Source organism: Anastrepha obliqua, chromosome 3, assembly GCF_027943255.1.
Source record: "Anastrepha obliqua isolate idAnaObli1 chromosome 3, idAnaObli1_1.0, whole genome shotgun sequence".
Taxonomy (NCBI): Eukaryota; Metazoa; Arthropoda; class Insecta; order Diptera; family Tephritidae; genus Anastrepha; species Anastrepha obliqua.
Window position 1 is genome coordinate 61971348 of NC_072894.1, and position 26890 is coordinate 61998237.

A 26890-nucleotide genomic window follows, 5' to 3' on the forward strand; every position below is an offset into this window, starting at 1 on the left:
ATGCTGCTTATTGGGCCATGCTGCGATCGGGCGCAACACGAGCCAAGTGTGATCGCTTTTGGGAGCTGAAAGCTCCTATGTAAAATATGATCGGATGAAAGCATGCCTGACTATTGAAATTTAAGTGTGCTTTGCCCAATATACAAGAAATGCGATTCTGAAATCTATATCAATACTGTGGGATTAGTTTTCTAAATATCGCGTATAAGGTTCTAGCGAGCGTGTTGTGTGAAAGGCTGAAACCCACCATCAACCAACTGATTGGATCTTATCAGTGTGGCTGCAGACCTGGAAAGTCCACCATCGCTACGCCAAATTTTAGAAAATACCAATGAAAAGAGAATCGACACGCACCATATTTTTGCCGATTTTAAAGCTACATTCGAACGTACGAAAAGAAGTTGTCTGTATCAAGCGATGTCAGGTGGCTCTTATCATGCCCGTCCTATCGTATGGCGCAGAAGCTTGGACGATGACAACATCCGATAAGGCGTCCATTGAAGTCTTTGAGAGAAAGATTATGCGGAAGAGTTTTGGACCTTTGCACTTTAGCGATAGTGAGCATCGCAGGCGGTGGAACCATAAGCTGTATGAGCTTTACGACGACGTACACATATGGCAACGAATAAAGATCCAATGGCTACGTTAAGTGGATCACGTCGTCCGAATGGATACAAACGCTCCGACTCTGAAATTATTCGATGCAGTACCAGCCGGTAGTAGCAGAGGGAAATGAAGGTCTAAATTAAATCTCCGCTTATTGCATTAATTATTTGGTGCACTATGCTCAATCCTGATTTGTATTGTATTAACAAAATATAAATCACTTTAACGCAGTCTTTATTTACTTAAATTTTGTTTAGTTTCATAGCATGACTCATAGCGCACTACAGTAGATGTAGCAAAAAAGTACTATCAGCTCAATTATGAATTAAGTAGCTTAACAAATTCCAAGCTCATTTAGCATCAATCAACTAAATGATGCTCGCAATTTTAAATGCGCTTAACGATTTAAATCATATTATTAGAATCAATTAAAAAAATTTTAAAGGGAAAAATGTGCTTAATAAACTAATGAATTATTTCTAACACTTGATAAAGTGCACTCGTGCATGAAATAAAAAATATTACGACAACAAAAACAAATATATTTCAAAATTGTTCAAAAAGTACTTGTGGTGCTTATCATAACCGCGGCCACCTCTCCACAGCTAACAACTGACAACACATAGAGGGGAAGCGTTTGTTGAAAGTAAGGGCGAATTACGGCTACAACAAAGTATTAAGTGCCGGCTTGTGCGTTTTTTTGTGCATTTGAGTGTTTTGAGAGCTTTATTAAATTAATTCATATTGCCTGCACATACCCTATGCATTCGATGTCATTGCAGTAACTCAATATTGGAATGGGTGGAAATGGTACCTCTTTCTGCTCTCACAAAACGTTGCAATCAGGGTGCTACAACTAAATTGAAAATTAAGCACTCGACGTTGCGACGAATCCTCGGCAAAAACACTAATGGGCATATGCGGGTGTGTGTTAGTGTGCATATACACACTTACGAGTATATAAGTGTGTGTGACATCTCATTCCACTTCGTAGGCAAAGTGCGGCTTCTGCTGGCCTGTCTTGCGTTGCCTGCTTTGATGGTCTGTAATGGCGCAATAATATGCTTCGCTGGTTGTCGGCAGTCATAGCAGGCATTGGAAAATATGTAAATTATGAGGCATGTGAACGTGCAGAATGCTTGTCATCGGCGGTTGCACAACCAAAGTACTCTTCAGTGACTAATTTACATTTTGAATTAAATTTAATAAATTTGTTATGAAATAATGACTTTTACTGATATGTATACTTATTTGATGTTTTTAAAAGGGTGATCAATTTAGAGCTATCGGATTTTAAATTTAAATGAAACAACGAGATTTAATATTTACTATTTTTTTGGTGTAGAACCACTCATGATATATTTTTTTTAATAATTCCTTTTAAATGTGTAATCCGTAATTCGGCCATCCGTAAACTCCAGTTTTGAATGACTCGCTGGAGGACTTGGGTCGGTATCTGCGAATAACTTTAGTAAAGTTGGATTCCAATGCCTCACAAATAAAAGTCCAAGGATGTTATATTACACGATCTTGGTGGCATATGCACTGGTCAGAGACGAGAGATGAATTGTCCACCAAAACGACGATGCAGAAAATCCATTGTTTCACGAGTTGTATAGCAAGTAGCGTCGTTTTATTGAAACCAAATGTTGTGGAGATTACAAGCTACAATTCTCGGCACCAAAAAGTCGTTTATATCAAACGGCGATAGCGTTCACCTTTGAATGTTACATACACATTTATTGCGAGAAATATGAGCCGATGATTTCTTCAGCCCATAGGTCGCACCAAACGTTTGGTTTTATTGAATGTAGTGGATGTTCTTGAATGGCTTCGGGTTGCTCTTCAGCCCAAATATGACAGTTTTGCCAATTGACGTAGCCACTAAGCCAAAAATGGACCTCATCGCTGTACACCATAAGTTGGCCCGAGCGTGAGATGAGGACTTTTGACAGATCATCGATTTTCGTTTTATTTGTAAGCGTTTCGTATTATTTGTAAACCTTTTTGAGGCGTAATGTCAATGAATATTGGAAAAAATTTAGTATTTAGTTTGACAATATTCCCGCGTGATCTGTCAAAAAACCCTATTCGAAAAAGTAGCTCCAATTTGAACACCCTTTATATGTGGCGGTATGTGTGTGTGTGTGTGTAAGTGTATGCCTGCATCTGTGTGTCTCTAACGCTTCACTACTGAATGTCATGGCTGCAAATTGTCAAGTACACTTTTGACTTTTCTCGGTAATTAAACTTTTTTGCTACTCTTTTAAAGCTAATATGAAAGCAAAAGTATGCAAATTTATAACACTTATTGCATTTTCATTGGAAAAATTTAGTTTTGGCAAACAACTTGCAATTATCTAATTACGAATGCAACTTTTATTAATTTTGTGAGCGCAACTTCCTACGGTCCACTTAATCAGTTCATTTATTTATTTATTTTTATGTAACAACAAATGAGGAAGTGCTATATTCGGTCTTGAGCAAACTTTATATAACCGCGCACATTTTAGTAAAATTTAATTTGGGCTGACTGTCAAAAATTGTAATCAAACAAACTCATAGACAAGGAAGTTATAGTTTGTTGGATGAACGCGAGATTTGTTGTAACAAATTAAAAGTGGCCGTTTCTATTTCCAAAAAAAAATACATATTTATTATTATTATTATTACATCCTAATGGAAAACCTCTAAAATTAGAAACCCAAATTAAGTACTTGTTTGTTGGAAGAATTTAATAACTAAATTTTCATCCTTTTTAGTGCGAAAAAAATTCAACGTACTGTGTGTTTGGGTGCTTTTTATGTTAAGGGTTCTTTAAAATAGAAAAAGAACCAAATACCTGATATACCCAATTTTATTTACCCCATGGCGCTTTACTCATACCAAAACTTCTGTCCATTTTGAACCCATGTACATGCTTTTATCTCATTTAAATATGTATTTACTTATCCTTAGGGCTAATAAATAAATAGTTTCAGTTACGCAATGCCCACACCAAATCCTCAAAAAATAACGAAGACAAATTAACAAACCTCTTTACACCACATACAAATATTTTATTGATGTCTAGTGTTTTTTTTTTGTAGTGCTAAATATCTATATTTTTGTACAACGCGTATTGAGAGGCATAACTCTGATAATTATACGCTTAGGCCAAATATTTTAATTAAAATTTTCCTTGATTGCACAAAACCAAATACCCATTAGTAAATTTTATGTACGCTATAGTTTCGGGTAGAAGATTTGCATACTGTATATTGGCATATAAAGTTGACCTTTTTGTCGGCCGCAAGGCAGCAAGCTTTACTACTCGTACTACAACACATTCGAGTATAATAAAACCCTAGTACACAAGCTGAAAACAAGTCTAATGCGAATACCGTAATGAATATTGTTCCAGTTATTAATAACAATAACCATGTGTAGTGGTGCAGTATTAAACATGGAGCGTAGAGGGTAGCAGAGCTAAATCAAAGTCACAAGAGGACCAACGAGTTTGGTCCAAAATGTTTTAGTGCTTGAATAAATATACTTGCAAAGCCATAATCAGTGCCCATGCATACATATATATATGTGTATATGTATGTGTGCATGCACATACACTTAAATACATAAATATGTAAGTGGGCGAGTGTTTCATTGAAAAATGTTACATAAACTTACAAAACGAACAAAACCAAAGCATTTCCAATTCAGAAATTGATGTTCATAATTGTAATGTGCATACATTTTCATATACTCGTACATGTAAACTGGAGAGCAACGTATTTGCGCCTGACCCTTCTAACGTAAAATCTTCTTACACACTGCTGCTTGCATACTATATTTAAATGTATGTACAAGTACATGGCCTGGTAATACACGACGTATGAGCAACACTCTACTGTTAATTAGCTGTTAATGGCTAATGGTTTGCACTTATTGTAAAATACGTTCAAATAATAGGTACGAAATTAGGTACTGGTAAATATGAACTACTAGATCGCTCTTATTTGTTATTACCAGTTTTGGTAGTGGCAAGGAAGGTGGTGTTTCAACTCAATTTTGTTGTACAAAATGTTTACTTTATGTGTTAACACCAAAAAAGTAGTTATTTAATTATTTATATATAAAATTGGTTAAAGAGTAAGCCTTATAAGCTAATCGTAAAAATTAAGCAATAACATCGAGACCTTATGCTCGATGTGCATATAGTTTATGTTTTAAACTCTATGATGTACACTGGTTATTTTAAGGAATTTGGTGATTAACAATATTGAATCGGGAGTTAGAGAAGATACGTGGGCCTAGTTGGAGTTGCTGTCTTCTACGGGTAGAGTAGATTGGGTATTAGAGAATGATACCCCTTGGTAATTTTTATGTCCGGGCTGCACATGCATTTAGTTGTGTTAGAGTTGATCATTAGATTTCCGTGTGTAGTATTCGAATTTTATGACATCTAGTCGGTGTGCACAGCGAGCGAGCCATTGTCAACATGCTTATTTGAAAATTTGTATATGACGTTTTTTCTATGTGTTAGTAGTTTGCTTCCATTAGCCCACAAGAAGTATATGAGGTAAAAGTACCTAAGAATATCATATGATATTTCAATTAAAATTTTGTTAAACAAAATAAAAAAATAAGTTTGAAATAGAACTCATCAGCTTACGTAGCTATTTTACACAGTTTGTTTTTACTTAATTAACTATTTTTGGATTGCTTTTGCTTCAAAAATGTGTGCAAATGTTTGATTCGAAAATGAATGCTGTTTTTGTTTTGCCGTTAATTGTGTTTCCGTTAATTTCCAAAAATATATTTTCCAAAAGTTGTATGTATAGCATTTAAAAATCTTGCCATTATATATATAATTGGCGCGTACACCCTTTTTGGGTGTCTGGCCGAGCTCCTCCTCGTACGAGTATTTGTGGTGTGCGTCTTGATGTTGTTCCACAAATGGAGGGAACTACAGTTTTAAGCCGAGATATTTTTATGAGGAGCTTTTTCATGGCAGAAATACACTCGGAGGTTTGCCATTGCCTGCCGAGGGGCAACCGATATTAGAAAAGTGTATTTCTTAATTTTGGTGTTTCACGGAGATTAGAACCTACTTTCTCTCCGTATTCGGAATGGTAGTCACGCATCAACTACTGTGGCCGCCAATTAGAAATTTTGTCTTTGGTTTGACCTTTTGGACCATACGAGTCCAATACAATCCAATCTCGTCCAAAATTTGGGTTATTAAATGAAGTTTCTTAATAATATAACTAAAGATGTACCGCAATGCGTCCTTGTAAAATTCATCGACCTCAATACCGTCTTCGAATTTGTTAGTGTTCACATTCGTAACTATTTCATCTAATTCATTAAGTTATACAGAGGGATCTACATTGTCTAACTCAATGTCAAAGCACTTGACTTCAACATTAAGCTTTGTACTCAGTATTTTGGTATTCTTTGCTAAAAGAACAAATTAATCATAACCTACATAATAAGTGTGATTATAAATAAATAAAGTTATACAAATTTTGCACCAAACTCACATTTCCGCAAACAGAACTTTAAGTGAAGTAGGCTGGGGTGGTCATAGTGAAATGCTCCAAGTCATGTTGGTCAAATTTGTTCGTTAAAATTCTTTGAACTTGGAATTAAAAGGGTTAACCTATAAGAGACGTATTCGTGGTAATTATTTCTCGCTGAAATAGTTCTAAATTGATTTTTATTGGAATGATGGGGTTTGACATAACTAAACTCATTTCGTTTAATATACGATATAAATCTGCTTTTCAATTTCAAAGTGTAAGTAATATTTTTGAATTCTGAATTTAAGGTATCGAACCAATCGTTTACAAGTTGTATGAAATCGGCACAACTGCATGCGTTGTACAAACTATGGCCGGTTGAATAACATTCGCAACGGTCAATAACCGTCAAATCTTCTTCCGATAGCTTAAACACCATCGATAAGTTGACGCATAGCTTAAAAACTCTCATACTGAAGTCATTTCGCTTTTATATACTAAACTAGAGTCTAGGAAGTAGTTTCTTAAAAAAAAAATTACAATAATAAGGAGATTTGTTTTCCCAACTAACACAAACGAAAAGTAATTTCATTCGGGTTAAAGCTAATGACATTTAATGACAATTTTCAACCAATACATTCAAACGAATTGTCAAATAAGCATGTTTATATTGGGTTATATTACAAGTGTACATTTTTCTTTTCTTCTATTTTCCATCCTCCTTATTTTTGTACTCACAAAAGAAACACAGGTGTGACTTTTATGTATCTACAAATTAAACACGGCGAGAAAATGTCACACCCGATCATGATCCCAACGAAAGCAGTGAAAGCTTCCTTTTCTGGCTATCCAGTTTAAAAGCCCAGCCGACGTTTTTTTATTCACTACAAAACCACGAGGCGTGCACACACTTAAATATTAGAATACGCTAAATCAAGTCAATACGACAATAAGCATATAGGATTTGAGTTCATCATACAGGATATAAGTAAATCAATTAAGATATCACAATTCTGGGTAAGATTCATTTCCATCGATATTTTGCATTAATAACCCTAGGCGAAATCGGTAAAGTATATCCGTATATACTTTCACATTACAGAATTTGTTCGGGGCTGTCAGTCGGCACTATACACTGTCACACCGGATTCATCCACACCATCATGCGTTCATAAAAGTTTTCACCTTTACAAAAAATAAGTTTTTACAATGAAAATAAATTACCATTACGTTTTTCAGTTAACGCCGGTTTTTGCGGTTCTTCTGGCTTACAACAGTTAAGATATATACCTATATCATAGATAATACCTAACAGTTGTTAACAGTTTAAAAACAAACAAAAAAAATTACTATTGAATTAAATTAATGTTGAAATTAAATTAATTAGTGAATTTTTGTGGATTGTGTGCAAAATTATGAAATAGTTAAATAATTTTTTTCTTTAACTTTTTTTCATACATATTTAACATACTAACATTAACCTCCCTCAACATAGTTCTTTGATTTTTTTTTCTTATTTTCTACACGACTTTAAACAATTTCATGATTATAATTTTTTTCTCTGAAATGAAATCGGAATCAAATTAAAAAAAAAATTGTTTTTACAATAAATTTTATTAAATAATAAAAAAGCTCAAGTGAATTTATCATAATAAAAAGGAAGAACCTAATATAATTTAAAGCACGAAAATCTAGCAACAACCACATAGCGAGGAGACTTCTACGCGTCGTTGGACTGCTATATGACTGACCATATTTTGGTGAGCCTGCCTGACAAAGGTTATAATATTTCAACAAAATCTAATTTCACGTTTCATGTAAAGTGGCGTCAAAATCCATACCAATTTCACTGCCATGAAATATGCGTGCAATTTCGTATGTATCTCACGGCAAAGTAGTACTCAGTTCACGTCGTGAAAACATCGCGCAATGATGCCAGCCATTTAAGGGAGAACACCACTGTGACAACTTCAAAAAATCGATTTTTTGAAAACCATCTAGAAAAATCTAGAATACATTTAAGAATAGAATGCCGTTTGTCCCAGGTCGAAAAAATAATTATTTTCGGAGATATTAAATATTTTGTGGAGCGGTGCAGCGCAATTTATCGCATAACTTCAAACTTTGAACACGTTTTTCTCAAAACCACTTTTTTGAGTGCGGCACGCAGTAGAACTCGAGCAATTCTTATCCGATCGACTTCAAATTTGGACTGCATCGATAAAACTAGATTATCTAAAGAAGTACATAGGGTTTTTTCGATATCTAAAAAAAAAAAAAAAATTATAGCCTTTTTTCGAAGAGAAATTTTGCTCGAAAATCGACCTTAAATTTGAAAAGCGTTCCAATTTTTTAAAAATCCATATTTTTTCAAATCCCTATGTACTTCTCTTCAAAATATCATATTATTAACGAAAACACTCGGTATTTTTTTTCAGATCGACTTTGAAGACAGTTTTGCTGCGTGCCGCGGATCACTGCAGAAGCCACAGCACCTGACGCGGGAGCTTCCCCAGCGCCACCATCGGGGTTGAAAATTTTGAAAAAGTTTGTTATGTATCTTTAATAAACAACAAACAAAACAAAACAAAAAAATTTGAAATATCTCTTTTTTTCCCACAAAAAAAATTCTTGAAAAACGGCATAAAAAACAGGGGGTCACAGTGGTGTTCTCCCTTAAACTTAGCGAAAACTGAGAGCTCGTTTACAAGTGAAGCGCCTGAGTTCGAGTACCCGAAGACATGGAATTCTTATGCGAAACGTCTTTTTTGTGTCAATATAAAGGGTCTTCCAATAACAGGTGTTATTTTGAATAGCCCGTTATTTTGGTAGATGTCACTTTAGAAACTGTCGTTTTTTGATATTTGACAAGTAGAAAGCACGCCATTAATAAAAATGGAACGATGCACGCTTAAACAACGCATTGAAATTATTAAAATTCACTATAAAAATGGTGAAAATTTGGCAGAGATGGTTCGTAAAACTCGATCAATGGTAAGGCACCTTGTCGGACCGTAATACAGAAATTTTTGAAAAAATTCGAGCTGTAGGGACAAGTTAGTTATGTGAAGAATAAAACCCGTGCACGTCGCTCAAGAATAGCTGAAAACATTGCTGTTGTAGCCGAAAGGTTTGTCCATTCCTCGTCGTTCTTTGGAATTAGGCATTTCACAAACGTCGTATTTTGCATAAAGATTTGGGTTTTAGGGCTTATAAAGTCCAGTTAACACAATAACTCAAGCCGGCCGATCATCGACAAGGTCATGTCTTTGCTAATTGGGCCGTTGAAATGCATGAAAATGATCCGGAATTTCATCGAAAAATCATCTTGAGTGATGAGGCCCATTTCCACCTCGGTGACTTCGTCAACAAGCACAATTGTCAGATCTGGGACTCAGAAAATCCAAGAGTTATTCTTGAAAAGCCTCTCTAACCTCAACGGTTATGTTCCGGCGGAGTCATTAGACCTTACTTTTTCGAAAATGAAGCTGGAGCAACAGTTACGGTGAATGGATTGCGCTATCGAGAGATGATTAACGATTTTTTATGGGCGTATTGGATGGTATTGATATGGGTAACGTTTATTTTCAAGAAGACGGCGCTACGTGCCACACAAGCAACGAAACCATTGATATTTTATGGGAATAACACCTCTTATTTATATATAACACGCATAAATTGTTTAAATCACTTTTCTTACAGAAATTTGCCAAGTGCTCCTGGGGCGAGGCGCATAAATATTTCTTTTCTTCTCATTTGACAATCAATGTTGCATGCTGCTGGCAAAATTTCACGGTTGTAAAGTTAGTACTATCCTATACAATAGAAGCGCAGTTTTTGGAAATTCTCTAATTCAAGATACGCATTGAAGCTTGTAAAATGGTCACAATCACCTCCATTCAACTATTGCGCATGCACACCAAATTGAATGGTTGATTGAACAGAGTAATGAAATGTATTGCGGGCGCCAAATGCCAGTAGCGGATTCGGTTTATACTGAAATTCCAATTTCTCTAATTAGCAACGAAACAAATGTGCGCTGCTATGCACAAACCCATACATATGTATAGGTATGTATATAAATGCGTGGAGGTGTGTTTATGCAGTTGCACTAGCAGCAAAAATGTATCACTAACCGGAAGGCTCATGACACAAACGGGTTTCTGTTGCATTGCATACATGTGGCAAATTAGTACATATTCGCAGCAATACCAAAACTAAAATTATATATACTTGTGTTAAATTCGAGCATTACAATAAAATGACCATATATTTGGAATGGAATGTGAACTTACCGAGAGGTAACGATAACCCAGCACCGAAATGCAGCCGGCAATGATGCCAATTAGTATAGCGCCGTGTGAACCAACTAGCAAATTACAAACAGTGCCGATGGCAACACCACCTGCCAATGTTGAATTTTGCACATGCACCATATCCAATTTGTTCTCGTGACTAACAAGTGCCGACACTATAAATGTTGTAACTGCAAAAGAGTCAAACAAAGAAACAGAGTGATGATTAAATGCGAAAACATGCGTACATATATACTTATGTATAATACTTATACAAATCCTTTTAATATATAAGTAGTGCACATACAATTGTATCGGGTGTTTTCTTAGCTGTATGAGAACTATCGATATCGATAACTGTAGTTTGAAAGCTGAGAATGTCACACTGTATTGACATTTCTGTTCAGTAAGGTTTGATAAGTCATCATAAATCATTTAAGGCCAGAGCAACGCTTCAAATTGTGGGAATTTACTTTGAAAAAAATTAATTTGCTTCGCTAAGTTTATAGAGCACTTCATCCATTTTACGTACGTTTTACACGCTGGCGGCAACATCTTGTGAAATGAAATGAAATTGAAAATCCACTTAATTTACGTTTGCTTAAAATTTGTTTTAAATGCCACGTCAAAATACAGTTACTGAACGTCACCTTGATAATTTAAATATAATTTAATTATATTGAAATAATTTTAATTATAACTTAAAAGTAATTTAACTTCTTCTTCTTGGTCGCCATAGCCACTATTTGACATAAATGTGCGTTTGCCTTTCTTTTTTGAAATTTATCTACGATTTTTGTTGGTAAAAATAAGAAACTAACTGGTTTTTTTCAAATCAAAATTAATTCAAAAATTAAAAAAGCAGAAAAAAATCAATTTTTTTGCACTATTTAGTAAGATAAGTTGCATATTTAGAGGCTGCAAAAATTCAAGTAGCAAACGCGACTCCATATAATATTGGCGAGAAAGTGGACGGCCGCGTGCATGGTAACGCAGATGCATTACTAAAAGTAGAGTATCATCAATCATAAATAATCAAGTTGACGACATCCTCTTGGTTTGTAGCCGAATCAACTGATTTATATATTCTAAATTCGCCTGTAATTTGTTCTTGAATTTTGAAATTTAATTCATTTACATCTATGTTTTTTGCAGCCAATATAGTCCGTTCACTCAACCAATCATGGTTTCTGTAATTTTGAGCAACAACTGGAAACACCTTTTGAATAAGTTCATCTTTTGATCGAGTTAACTGGCAAAAATTTTGAGGAAAGTTAATGCGACCAGTCAAGGTGGCTATAGGAAATTCGCCATTACCAATGTCAATGAGTTGTTTAGAGAATATGTCTCCATATTGGTCATTTTGCAACTCGACGCGCATATTCTTGCTTAAGCATAATACCTTGACATGTTTCCACAAATCGGAGGACTCTAAACATGCATTGAGTTCATTAGCTGGCTTTGATCGTGGAATCACTGGCAATGTTTGACGAAAATCTCCTGCTAATAAAATCATTGCACCACCAAATGGGTTATGATTGCTCCGTAGATCTTGTAAAATATGTTTATCTTCTGTTATTCTTCAAATATGTTCGTCTTTTGTTATTCCTAAAATATATTTGGATTTGTTCAGCCCTGCATCTTAGAATTTACTTAACTATTTGGGAATGAAATCATTCCTTAACTCGTTCTGAAACTAAAACAAAAGAAAGAATATTGCGAGGCCAATCAAATCTATAGCTCTTACATTTTTCACTTTTTAATTTCACTTCAATCACACAATCACTTCTGTGTGAACGCATTAGATCCACCAACGCGAACACGCACACACACGAACGCGTTATTTGTATGAGAAAAAGAAAAGGGCTGTTTTAGGGTTTTCCCGGAAATTATTCGAATTTTTCTCATCGTACAAACCAAATATGCACACATTGGAAACATGTGCGGTATTTGTGTGACCAATTAGGAGGACTGTGCTGCAAAAACAATTATGCATAATTTCAACGCTTTAGAGGACAAATATCGGGTATCTCTTGTTGCCAACTGCTCAATATAGTTGGCACTCGGAAAGTGCTGAGTTGTTTATGGCAATATTCGAAGGTTTTATCTACAACTTAGGCAAATTACATACCAAATCCAATGAATTCGGGATTAACCTGATATCGCAAAATACTCAAACGTATAAAATTAAGGGTATTTTGGAAAAACTGTATTTTGAGCAAATCACTGGCTTGAGTGTTTATATGAGCAATGCAAAACAAAAATTATTCGGTATAAAACTTTTCATGACACAATTCCCAGGTCAAAATTACGCTAATTATTACGGAGCTCAAAGGAAATAAATTGGTTGAAAGTAAATGAAAAAAAAATCCGCACAACCATCTTAGGTTCACGCATTGAGCGTTAAAAAAGTTTTCTGGTTTCAAAATAACAAAGAACGGGATTTCTTTGGATTTACCTCCTGGTTTCTTAGGCTACATTCCACTGAAAGAAATTGTCATTAAAAAATATTGTAGCGCTTCTCAAATTTTAAAATATGATCAAAAAGTACCGGGAGTGTTTAATTTAAATGAACTGCGCACGTGTGAACTGGTCCAACTTTTTTTCTTATGTTGGTAGGACTATAAGACACAAATCTGTCACTTTTTAGCGCTATCGGATCATTTGAGAGATGCTGTAAGCCGCAAATGGCAGCAAATGTGGGCAAACAGTTCTTGGACTTTGCATAATGATAACGCGCCATCGCACCGGGTCTAAATTGTGCTGAATTATTTGATCAAACACTAAGGAAATAACATCGTCCAAGCACCGTATTTACCTGATATGGCCGTGCGGTTTCTTTTTGTTTCCCAAGTTGAACGTATCACTTCGTGGAAGGAGATTTCGTTCGATAGAGGAGACCGCTATTAGAAAAAACTTTTTCTTCATTTTGGTCTTTCACCGAGACTCGAACCTACGTTCCTCTCTGAACTCCGAATGGTAGTCACGCGCCACGGCGGCCTCTTTTTTTTGTGTCATGGTTTAAATCACGGCGGAAAAATATAGGGTGAAGTTAAAAGGCAACTTTCAGATTAGATAGAGGAAATGTACCTCAGCCTAAAACTGAAGACCGCATCCTCCAGAGGCTTCTGGTTTTTAAGTAGTTTATTGTTATTTTATTTAGCGAAATATTAGTGTTGCAGCCACCTCAAAACAGAAAGAAGGCCATATGCAGAGAGAATTTTACAGAGACGTTGACCAGAAAAGTATTTATCATTTGAATTTTTGCGTAGAACTCCTTTCCGTGTAGGAAAAATAAATAAACTTCATGTATAGCATACTTATAGAGGCGTGATAACTCCCATCCCATCATCAGCACTGAGCAGAAATACTTAATTTTTGTTCGTATTTTTATTTTCATTTGCAGGCATCCGGCAACATAATTTCCCTGTTTAAATTGGGAAAGGATGATATTAATAAATGCATTTGCATTTAATATTTATTGAAATATGCTGAATACAAGTAAAAACACCTGTGGGACTGAATATTTTACGAATTGAAATATATTAAAATGTGTTAAACTATAGCGAAGTTGCTAAATGAACTTTGAAGGTAAATGATTGATAAACTGTTATTTCTGGAATGTAGGGAGCATCCCTATATAATAAGTTTCATTAAATAAATCATTATATATATACCCGAGTGAGAACAAATTCACCCAAAAATGTTCCGTTATTTTTGCTTTTGTTCGTATGCATTGTCTACTCATAAATTATGCTCAGTTTCGTGGCAAATGTTGCTTGTTACAATGAGGTGGTGATCTAAGGAAAATCGCATTGCAGTGATTGCATTATGTAAGCGTGGTAAAGTGAAATTAACGAATTGCTGAAAAAACTTAGTGTTTCGAGAATGTTTGTTCCAAACGTCGAAAGTGACAGACAGAATAATAAGAGGTCATTCTCGCGTGGTTCGAACCAGTGCAGCTATAAAAGTCGTTCGAGAAAGAATTCGCAAAAATCCCTTTAGAAACCACAAAATCATATTTAATAAGCGAATGTATCGACTATATCCATGTCGAGCCTAATTACAGATCATCTCCACATGAAAGCCTTCCGTCGCTCAACTGGTCATCTTTTGACAACGCGCTTGAAGAAAATTAGACCTGACAGATGCAAGCAGCTTTTTCAGTGGTACGCGGTCAACGGTCATGAAAATATTCCCTTCAAAGATGAGAAAATTTTCACTATTGAAGAAGTTTTTAATAAGAAAACAAACGACAAAATCTACCCTAAAACTTCTAAAGTCGCAAAAAATGTGGTTACTAGGTTCCAGCGTGGCCGTCATCCAACCTCTGTAATGGTTTGGTGGAGATTGTCTTTTAAAGGCGAAAATGGAGTTAAGACCGGGGCAGAAGTGTACTAGGAGGATGTATTAGAAGGCGTGGTGAAGCAGTTGAGCAGTACTCTCTTCAGTGGAGAGCGTTGGATCTTCAAGCAAAACTCCGCTCCAGCCATAAGGCAAAAATCACCCAGCAGTGGTTAAAAAATGATATTCCTGGGTTCACAGCCGCGGAAGATTGGCCGTCTGGAAGTCCAGATTTGAATCCATTGGACTACAGTTTGTGGTTAGAATTGGAGAATATGGCCTGTCGAAGACCTCACAGAAATTTGGAGAGTCTCAAACAATCCGTTTTGGGTGTTTGGTCGAGCTCCTCCTCTTATTTAAGGTGTATATCTTGGAGTTGTTCCAAAATTGAGAAACTTTCAGTTTTAGGCCAACTTTGAATGCACATATTTTTTATGTCAGAAATACACTCGGAAGTTTGCCATTGCCTGCCGCCATTAGAAAAATCTGTTTCGATAATTTCGTGAGATATTCGAACCTTTACACTTCCAACCCTTTCGGTTATATGTAACACCAATGTAGTACTGTTAACTACCTCTTTTTTAGCTATTAGACCTGGGTGGGGGCCTTTTTAAATGAGTCCTCCTTTTATGGCTAGAGCTTAAGGGCATTTTCATAGTGTACACTTTCACGGTGTACAGAAATTAAAGGTGGCTTCTTCTGAAAACCGGTACTTGTTTTTTTTTGCGATTTTCATAACTGGTTAATGTCATGAACCACAATAATCCAAAACAAACAAAACGAAGAGAAATTTTTTGTTTTTAAATATTCAATATGGTTAACACTGCGTGTTAAACGGTGAAATTACAAATAAATATAAAGTCTCCAATGCAGTTTTTTCCGTTTTTTGTGTTTAACCGTTTCTATTGCTTTCGCTCTTCCTCTTCACAAACAAGCAAGGCGAATCTATTAAAATTGGTGACGTTCGAGCAACAACAAAATTTTTAAAATTTTAACTGACGAGGTAAAGAGAATAGAGAAATGGAATGAATGAGAAATAGGTAAAATTAGTTTGTCGCACATTCACAACACAATAACAACTTGCCGTCATTCCGTTTTACTGGCATTTCTAAATTAAAGGCGAATGGAAGAAGAGGACTCTAATCCACCACCACCACCACCTTCTATAGATACGCCTGGCAAACAAGTAATTTCTCTTTCTTTTGTTTAGATATTCTCGAGGCATGGCATCGCAGCAAATTCGAAAAACGCAATCGTGTACTCTATCATTCTTGGCATGCATTCAGTTTACCATTTCATAAGCCATTTAAGAGATACAGCAATTTGCTCGGCAGATGAAATGATAAACAAAACACGCAACTTGTGTTGCGTCTAATGATGTATTGCGTCTAATGATGAATACTGAAATTGATAGAATATTTCGAAAAGGCTTGAGGCTTGACAACCAAAAAGTTTGAGCTATTAAGATAAAATGAAATCATTACTTGAATGAATACTAAGTCAGCCGAGAAATTAAATAAAAAAATAAATAATTGGCGCGTACACTTCTCTTTGGTGTTTCGCCGCGCTCCTCCTCCTGTTTGTGTCCAATTGATGTTGTTCCACAGTCTTGATGTTGTTCCAGTTTTAAGCCGACTGCGAATAGTAGATATTTTTTACAATATGAAGAACTTTTTCATGGCAGAAATACCCCCGGAGATTCGCCATTGCTTGCCCAAAGGCGACCGCTATTGGGGAAAGCAACTACATAAAAATGCAAACAAAACGAGACAAGATACTGTCGCTTAATTTTCTTAGCTAAGCAACGCTTGGTTACAGGCTGATAACGTCATCAAAATTCATCTCAAAAAGCTAAAATTGTAGGCTTTCTATTCCACGAGCATTAACAAAAACTGCACCTTTCGATGAATGATTTTTCCAGCGCATGCAGAATAAATCAGCTCTTGTTACGAGAAGTAATACGAAAAATATGAAGAAGATGCAGGTTATGACTAACTAACGGATGATTTTTTAGCTATTATCTTTTTAAACAGGTGGTTTAAACAGCTGACGCACGTTTCGTGTTTTGTTTCACTGTCAAACATCTTAAGTTTGGTCTATCATTGAATTTTATTATAAAAATGCGTGTTCTGTTAAGAAAGTTTATCGCGCGCTTCTTCCATTTTATGGTCAGTTTAATCGACCCACCGAAGCGGCTATTAGAGCTATTGTGACTAAATTTAGAGATTCAAATTTACATTGTTGGACATCAAATCACCAACACGCTTACGTAGAGTGCGAACCGAAGAAAATATCGCAGCTGTATCGGCCAGTGTTAATGATGATCATCAATTATCGATTCGTCGCCGTTCGCAGCAATTGGGCCTCTGTTACTCAACAACGTTGAAAATTTTGCGAAAGGATTTAGGTGTGAAGCCTTTCGAAATACAGCTGGTGCAAGAATTGAAGGAGGAGCTCGGTCAAACAGCCAAAAAGGGTATGAGCGCCAAGTATATATATATACATATATATATATATATTATATATATACATATATATAATAAATTATTTAATGAAACTTTTTGGGATGCTAGGGAGAGGTTCCTGAACAACCTGTGTAGCCCCAACATTTCAGAAATAACTGTTTATCAATGATTTACCTTCAAAGTTCATTTAGCAACTTCGCTATAGTTTAACACATTTTAATATATTTCAATTCGTAAAATATGCAGTCGCACAAGTGTTTTTACTTGTATTCAGCATATTTCAATGAAAATTAAATGCCAAATGTATTTATCAATATAATCATTTCCCAATTTAAACAGCAAAATTATGTTGCCGGATGCCTGCAAATGAAAATAAAAATACGAACAAAAATTAAGTGTTTCTGCTCAGTGCTGATGATGGGGATGGGGGTTATCGCGCCTCTATTATTATTTATACAATCAACGTCAAAAGCAAGTGTACCCCACATATTGATATGTTGCGACTATTTATTTTTTAATTTCAATTATTTTTTTATTAAAACATGCTGCATAATCCAAAAAAACATATAGAAAAGTTTCGAACTTTGTATAAAATTTTTAAGAACGCGGGAAATTACCAACAAAATTCCAAAAAATTTTAGAAAGAACTTCTGAAAAAAAATCAAGTACGCAATTTTATAGCACAATGAATGAAAGTAAAGTGCAAGTTTCCAGGGGGTAGGCAGGTAGGTCAAAAATCACACTAATTTTTGCGAATTGGTTTTGCTTGCGGCCTTTTGTATTTTCTCCACTCTACTGCCTAGTCCACAATTTTTTTATGATACAGATATAAAACTGCGTACCCGAAATTTTTCTAAAAATTCTTAATAAGAATTTTGAAATTTTGACCATTTTTTTATAAAAAATAATTGAAATCACAAAATAAAAAAATAAAACTTAATACCACAAATTGAGGCTGACTCTGTGTAGGACCAAGATTTAATTTTAAGTATAGACTGTGGAAGTTTTTTTTTTAATTAAGCTGGCGTCCTCTTTGCTCGACTTTGACAACCCGTTATCATAGCAAAAATTACAATCCTGTTTTACTAATATGCATGTGTATGTAGGTAAATATTTTTGTAATGCTTGACTTGGCATTTTACGCTGACAATTGATTCTATGGTTGCAAATATTTTAGTAAGTAGTATAATAAATTCCACATTAAGTCGAATGCCGTTTTCTGCTCTCAAACGACAGTTAATAAGCCCAAATAACATTGAACTTTGAGCAAATATACCTGCATATGCAGCTAATAAGCTTTCATTAGAACTTCACCACATTTACAGGAAGGGCCTTTATTTGCTTTATTTGTTGTTATAGCGCAGCTTAGAAAAATTCCCATAAAATTGCACTAGTCGTGTACTATACCTATGACCAAAAACAATCAAGGCTGGTAAGTACCACTTTCAGTAGGAAGCAACAAGGCAGCCATCTGCCATATCAGTTATGTCAGTACAACAAAACCAAATTATATGCACTGTAATGCAATACTTGCACACATAAATACTTACATACATAAATGCAGCAGGAATGTGGCGCCAATGTTGCAACCAAGCGGCAAAGTCACGCTTTACTGCTGTTGTCGATGGTATGGGTGGCAAAATTTTGGGAGAGTTAGGCTTTGGTTTAATTAGTTGGTTGTATGTGTGCTTATGCGGTTGCCCTTCTTGCTTGTTGCCTTGGTGCTATCAACAACTATTACACATTACGTTACGGCATGTTGCAACGTTAAACACTAAATACAGGCGAGGCGAAATTTTCAAATGGCTATGGCAGTATTAGTTTACACACTGTGTTCTGGCGTATGCTAGCAGCAGTAATAGCATTTTTGTACAACATTTTAGCTTAAAAATCAATTAAACAAGATTTTTGTACCAAGCTACTGGTTACAAATGTTTACAACTTTCCCGTACTACCTGCTCGCAAAACTCTACATAAATTCTTGTAAAGCATTCAATTTACTATACTTATGTATGTTTGTGTACATTTGGGAGGGTATGTGTGAGTGTCCCATCATCGCACAGTGGTCGAAATGGTCGATCTGGCGGAATTTAATTCATACCTCGAAAACAATCAGAGCCTTATAGAGTGTTAGTTTTGTTCGTCGAGAGAGAACTTTACTACTCAATTGCCTACTTAGTCCAAAGTAGCACTGCTTGGCAAGAGAGATTCTACGTTGGATTTCAAGGCTGACGTTGTTGTTGGTGTTAATGTTGGTTCCTAAATAAACGAACTCTCTTAGAATCTCGAAATCATAACTGTCAACAGTGATGTCGATACGCAAGTGCACCGGCTGTTTGTTTGATGACAGGAGGTACTTCGTTTTCTTCTCGTTCATCTCCAGACCAATTTGCTTGCGCTGCTGGTATTGGGCAACGCCATTTTGCATAGCCGTAGTAGTTTCGCGGGCATACTCTTTTACGTACTGTTGAATGCAACTTTAAAATCGACAAAAATATGATGTGTATTGATTCTACCTTCATGGGTTTTTCCAAGACTTGGCGTATTGTGAATATCTGATCGATGGTGGATTTTCCAGGTCTAAAGGCACACTGATAAGGTCCAATCTGTTGTTCTTCAGCCTTTCACACAATATGCTCGCTAGGTCCTTATCGGCGATATTTACGACTATTCCGTCGTCAACAGATAGGTATCGGGATCTTCACATTCTGTGTGACACGCGCAGCTGTCATTAGCTAAAAAGTTCGAGAAGTGTTCCCTCCATAATTTAAGGATGTTCGCGGTCTTTGTTCCTGAAGGAAATCGCAGGGTCTTGAAACCTTGTGTAAACCGCCGAATTTTTTGGTAGAATTCTCTGGTGTTTTTCTTGTTGGCTAGCATCTCAAGTTCCTCGAACTCACGTATTTCTGCTGTCGTTTCTTCATCATGTCGCACATGGTCCGTGTTGCGCCCGATCTGCAGGCAGCATGACATTCCTCGTCGTTCCAATTGTTTTTACGGGCTATCCGAAATTGATTTCTTCTTCGGCGGCGGTACGTAAAGAACGTGAAATGTTGTTCCATTGCTCGTGCATTCTGGATTGTTGGGCAGTACTTTCTGAGAGCAAGAGTAAGAGTCGAGTGGCAAGTTGTCTGGCTGTCTTTTGCGATTGCAGCTTTTCGATGTCGAACATTCTTTGCGTAGTTAGATGAACGTTTTTTGCTGCACAGAGGCGTGTGCGTAGGTTGGCTGCAACAATATAATGATCCAACTCGATGTTGAACCTTCGGATCATACGTATATTTAAAACGCTGGAATCGTGCCTTTCAACTATCACTAACAAAACATGATTGATTTGGTTTCGCGTTTTCCGATCAAGAGACAGCCAGGTAGCTTGGTGTACTTATCTTAGCGGATGTTCATTGTACAGGCTGAATTTTTTCCGGCTATGGGACCAAAAATTCTCTCTTTGACCACTCTGGCATTGAAGTCGTCAGGCCCTTTTATGTCGTGGCGGGAGAAGCGCTCATAGGAACTTTCCAGGCACTCATAGAAAGAATCTTTGGTCGCATCGTTCTTCTCTTCCGTGGGATTATTGCGAGAGGCTCATCCACCAGAGTGAACCACAGTACTTGGCGACGCAGTCTCTCTTCTACTATAAATCCAACACCGAATTTGCGCTCCTTTACATGACAGCTGTAGTAGACGTCGCAAGGACCTATGTTTTTCTTGCCTTGCCCCGTCCATTGCATCTCTTGAATGGCAGTGATGTCAGCCTTTACTCTTACGAGAACGTGGTATATTTTTTATGATGTTCAATATTTTAATGATGCACAATGTTGATCGATGTACCAAACCGGGACATTTACAGAGAAAATGCTCTATATTGTCCTTCTCTGAGAGGTCCCCACAGCTTCTGCAAGGAGGCTTAAATGGTAAACTTAGCTTTTCCGCGTATGTACCGATCGTCCAGTGCCCGGTAAACACAGCTGCGTGTTTGAAAATTGAATTACGAGGAGTCCTGTCATGGGGATGTCGATGACCGGGTAAGAGGTCTCTGAGGCCAATTCATTCTCCTTCCTGGCAAGCTCATTAGCAATTTCATTTCTCTCTATGTTCCTATGCCCTGGAACCCAGATTAGAGAAATATTACCTGCACACCCAAGAGATTTGATCTCCTCCTTACAGGAGTTTACTATTTTCGTTCTGCTCCCCTCGATCCAATCCTGCCTATTTGGAAAGATTGCCTTAGCACGACCCTCAAACTCTAGTTTGCGTATAGAGAGATTTGTTCGAAGTTGTACGGTGTTAGCTGCCCGAAATAACGTAAAAGTCCATGGGAAGATATCTAACTTCCAATGAAAGCGGGAGAACGTGGTTGTTTAATTTGGGAAGTCAAAAGGGGGGAGGTTTATATTTTGTGGTAAATAGCACCAGCTTCGTTTTTTCAGAGTTGACTCGGACGCCGCACGTTGTAGCCCTGCGACTGAGTGCAGTTAGCCATGGCTGAGGGAAACGGTCCCGATACCATTAATACCAAGTTATCGTCGTATGCTACTACCTCAACCCCACCCTTTATAAGAACTTCGTCAATAGCAACTAACCAAAGTAGGTACGAAAGGACACCTCCCTGCGGCGTTCCCCTGTGAACGTATCTAGTGGTTTTAGCCCCTCTGGCGATCCGATTAACTTCCCTGCATCCAAGCAGGTATGAGATCCAGAGACAGATAGGTCTTTCCACCTCTAGTCTATCTAACGCAGTGACAATTGACTCGGCCCTGATGTTATTAAAAGCTCCCTCTATATCTATAAAGGCCACCAAAGGGAATTGTTTGCCTTCCGAAGATTTTTCCACAGTCCCTACGACATCGTGTAAGGCTGACTCCATAGATTTCCCAGCATGCAGCGCAGGAGGTAATTTTGATTCGATGTGCTCTCGGATATGATAATTAATCAATCTTTCAAACACCTTTGGGATAAACGAGGTAGGACTTATAGGCCTAAAATCCTTGGCCAAGTCCTGACCCCTTCTCCTTGTCTTGTATGAAAACAACCCTCGTTTTCTTTCAGCTGGCGGGGACGTGATTAAGAGCAATACACGCCAAACAGATTTCTTGTAGGACGGGAACCACCGAGGTACTTGTTTTCTGAAGCATCATAGACAAGATATCGTCAAAACCAGGAGATTTAAAAGGGGAAAACTACGTAATTTTGTCAACGGACAATATAGATTTCAGGGAAACATCGAATAGCTGTCGACTCGTGTCGACAATGTCACGTGGGGAAATAAAATTTGATTATTTACCGAGATTATCAAAGATTCTTCTGCAGATTCAGCCCACTCCCTATCCTTCCTTTTTACAAGGGTATTGGGTAGAAAAAAAAAACAATTTTGGCGACATAATTTTGAATAAAATCTCGCTGGATTGGTCATTTCGGCTACTGTGCATCGGGCCGAGCGAGTATCAGTAAACAGTTTAAATTAACACCGCCGCCGGTGTCATTTGAACCATAAAATGTTTTTGCAAAACAAAATGGCGGCAACAATAATAGCAACATATGCATTTACTATATGCTTATAGTTATTGGTGTAGCAGCTGGGCTAGCAGCATGCCACAAATTCATTATAGCTCTTGGGCAGTACACAACACTCATACGACACGGTGTACGGCATGCAGGCTTGCAGGGTAATGCTGCTCTAATGCCTACTACAACTGAATTTGGTCTAACTTTAATTTCAGTAGCGACAAGGGCTCAATCGAGGTAACGAAAACAAAATTACCACAAACACAAAACGACAAAGAGGAAATACTAAGTATATAATGCACATATAGATGTACATACATTTGTATGCAAGGTATTGACGTTTTTGCTTTGCATGAGGCCACTTAAAATTCTAGTTTCACGGCAGCTGCCCCTTAGATATCCGATTTGCAATTGCCCTGCTATTATATATTTAAGGAAATATATCGAATACTAAATTTCATATATTCAATTTGTTTTTTTTTTTTGCATTTTCTTAGAGCATAACTCTCTGAAAGTATGTACATTCTCGCAATGGAGAGAACTTTTAAGAGTGTAAAAACAAAAACCAATAAACAAAATATCACTTACAAATATTGTCAAAGTCTCTCAGCTCGCGCAAGCGATATAGATATAGATAGCTCCCACACGCAAAGTTATTTCGTGCCAGTTCCCTTATAGCGTAAAACAGATTTGAGATTTGAAAAAGGTGGGCATTCTTGTTAAAAAAATATATATAAAGAAATGCATTACCTTATTGGGTTTTGTAATTTTTCTTCAAATACTGATCAAGTTTGGTACATGCATTGCTCCACTCCTGTTTAGATTCGATTGAAATATTATATTATCGAAATCGGTTAATTCATTTTTTTGGGTTAATTTTAATTCGGCAAATGTGCAGAAATTTCATAAATAGGAAAGAAGTTTGTTAAAGAATACTTTGAAGGTAAGTATTGCATGTCGGGCAAAACTTCACCAGTTTTTTCGTACAACAGTTAAAATTATTAAAAAAATTTCAATAGTTTCCCAAATAAATTTTCAAGCGAAGAGTTCTTTTGGCGACGCAATCGAATCCGAGTAACCGCCGTAGCTGAGTGGGTTGGTGCGTGACTATCATTCGGAGGTGCGTAGGTTGAGAACTCCATGCATGAAACAGCAAAATGACAGAAAAAGTTTTTTTCTCATAGCGGTCGCCCATCTGCAGTCAATGGCAAACTTCCGTTGGTATTTCTACCATGAAAAAATTTCTCATAAAAAATATCTGTCGTTCGAAGTAGGCTTAAAATTGCAGGTTCCTCCATTTGTGGAAAAATATCGAGACATCACAAATAGAAGGAGGAGCTCGGCCAAACACCCAAAAGAGGCTGTAAGCGCCAATTATAGACTTATATATATTCGAATCCGAGTTTCTGGAAATCGGTTTGTTTAAAAGCTAGCATTGATTATTATTTGTGTTCTTTATTAGTAAATTTTACCACCGCACCACTAGAATTTTTCTTCTTTTTGTCTTTGTTAAAGTTACAGTAATTCTTAAACCAGACCCGACTAAAATTAAAGTTATCCTTTCCTGAACGTTGTTGTTGTTATTTTGTCTACATCGCTGTAGTTTGTATTTATGCAGTTGTTGATCTACGGGCAACTTTGATGCACAAAATGCGCAATTACGAGTATGTCCTTTTAGAGTATCCCATTCATGGTAAAATACTTACATATGTACGATTATATACATGTGTATGACTCCTTGTTGTTGTTGCTTTTGTAGATGCTCTTTGAACGTGTTTAAAATAATTTTCTAAATGTGTTAACGCTAGTGTTTGACATTTAATTAGTTTGTGAGTGGAATACGAAATTTTGTCGCGTGATCAGACACCCGCACACACACACAGACATGAAAATTCGCCTATACTTATACTTTATCGCCAACAAATTTCAGCACCATAAATTTCTACAATATGCATGCGCGCACATATTTTTGGGTTTGTTTACACACATGCACATACATACGAGTATGTACACCCACCTATATATACTGCGTTGTAGGTGGGAGTGTATACGGACTTTTAATTGAATTGACCTCCAACAAACTGTTGAAGAATTTTGGTCTAAGCTTCTAAAGGCTCTATGGATAACATTCTGGGAATATTTTGCATTTACAGGGGCGGTTCAATAAGTACCCGTGTTTGATGACAGATGGCGTTCCTGAGGGAAGTTGGTCTTAGCATCCTGTGCTGCCATCTATCAATCGATGGCAAAATAAATTTCAGACTGGTTGATAGGTTAGTTTGGTTTTGGCAGCTATTCGAGCAAGACTTGTTTCGTGATTTTCGCGAAGATGAAAAAGGGCAGTGCCGTTCGGTAATTCGTTTTTTGTTTTTCGATGGCGGAAAATGCGAGGACATCAAAGCAAAGTTTGATGCTGTCTATGGATACGACGCTTCGCCATCTATCACCAAAGTTAGATATTAGTTTAGCGAATTTAAACGCCGGCAAACATCCGTTTTGATGAGGAGCGACCTGGACGCCCGGCAAACGTGGTTACCGAGAAAAACATTCAAAAAATCCACGACATGAATCTCACTGATCGACGAGCGAACGTGCGCGAAGTAACAGAGGCCATAGCTGTGTCGACCAGCACACCAATTAATATTTTTCATGATAAGTTGACGATGACAAAAATTTCGGCCCGATGGATGCCACGACTGCTTATGGTAGATTACAAGCAGCTGCGGCTATTAACTTCGATGCCGTGTTTGGATCAATTTAAGCGAGATCCGAATGAATTTTTGCGTCGAGTTGTCACCGCTGATGAAACCTGGATTCATCATTATACACCAGAAACTAAACAACAATCAAAACAATGAATTTCTTCCTTTGAATCTGCTCCAAAGAAGGCGAAGACAATCCAATCGGTCGGAAAGGTCACGGCGACAATTTTTGGGATGTGAACGTGGTCATCCTCATGGAGTTTTCAGAAAAAAAAAGATCATTGGACAATACCACAGTGAGTTATTGAACCGCTTTCACAAAAATTTTAAGGAGACATGACCGCATTTGACGAAAAAGAAGGTGCTGTTTCACCACACATTCATCCGGTATTTTTGCCGCCAAACTGCTTGTATTGCGTTGTGAATTGCTGCCGCACCTCCGTTTCCACCCGATCTGCGACTTTTTCTTATTCTTTCACACGAAAAAAGGGCTCGCGGGAAAAATAATTATTTCAAACGAGCAAGTCATCGGCGAAACAGAGACATAGTTTGGAGAGTTCGACAAATCTTATTTTTTGGAGAGGTTAAAAAATGGCCGGAGCGTGTATCTTGTAGGGAGAAGTCTATTTTTCTAAAAGGGGACTATGTTGAAAAAAAAAATTAAAAAGTGGTGTGCATTTCTAATACGGGTACTTATTCAATTTTTGAAGTGAGTCTAATATTATTCCACAAATATTACAAATTTATTATCAAAGTCAATTTTGTGTAGCCCAAACAGTGCGTTTATTGATCATAAGTTAAAAAAAGTCGTATCTGACGAATTGCATTTCATCTCGCCTGCAGCATTTTCATTTGTAAATGCTGCTTGAAACGTTATTTCGATCAACGTTGAGTGCTACAAACACATGATAAACGTGTTTCAGCGTGCGGGAAAAACGTTTCAGCGAGAAGCGAAAAAATGAAAATCGAAACCGTTATACCCTATGATTAGAAAGTACCAGGAATGTTTAAATAAAACAGAGTTAAATTTCAGGCAAATTTGTTTTATCTCCTTCAAAACATGACCTGTCTGAAGCAACACACATGTGTCAACTTTTAACCCAGTCCTCCAAGCACCCCTGCGAGGCCGACGAAGGGATGGCCTTCAGCTCCTTCGTCGCATTTTCTTTGATATCTTCTATCGACTGAAATCTCTTTCCACGAAATTGTAACTGCAACTTAGGAAGCAAAAAGAAGTCATGCGGGGCCATATCGGGTGAATTCGGTGCTTGTACAATGGTATTTACTTGGTGTTTGGTCAAATAATCCAACAAAATTGGACTCGATGCGATTACCCGTTTCATCATGCAAAATCCAATAATTGTTTGCTCACATTTCCGGCCGTTTGCGACGTACATCATATCTCAAATGTTTCAAAACTGATAAATATGATAATATTCTTTATTGACGGTCTTGCCCGATGGAAGGTACTC

The 26890-nt window shown here is 36.9% G+C and overlaps 1 protein-coding gene across 1 annotated transcript in view; it reads right to left on the reverse strand.

The window, feature by feature from the left end:
* LOC129242456 (ammonium transporter Rh type B-B-like) overlaps window positions 1–26890 on the reverse strand; it is a 74722-nt gene that overhangs the window by 6732 nt on the left and 41100 nt on the right. The window contains exon 5 of the mRNA XM_054879101.1: window positions 10403–10593. Coding sequence (XP_054735076.1) covers window positions 10403–10593 — 191 coding nt within the window. The remainder of the gene's footprint in view (window positions 1–10402; window positions 10594–26890) is intronic.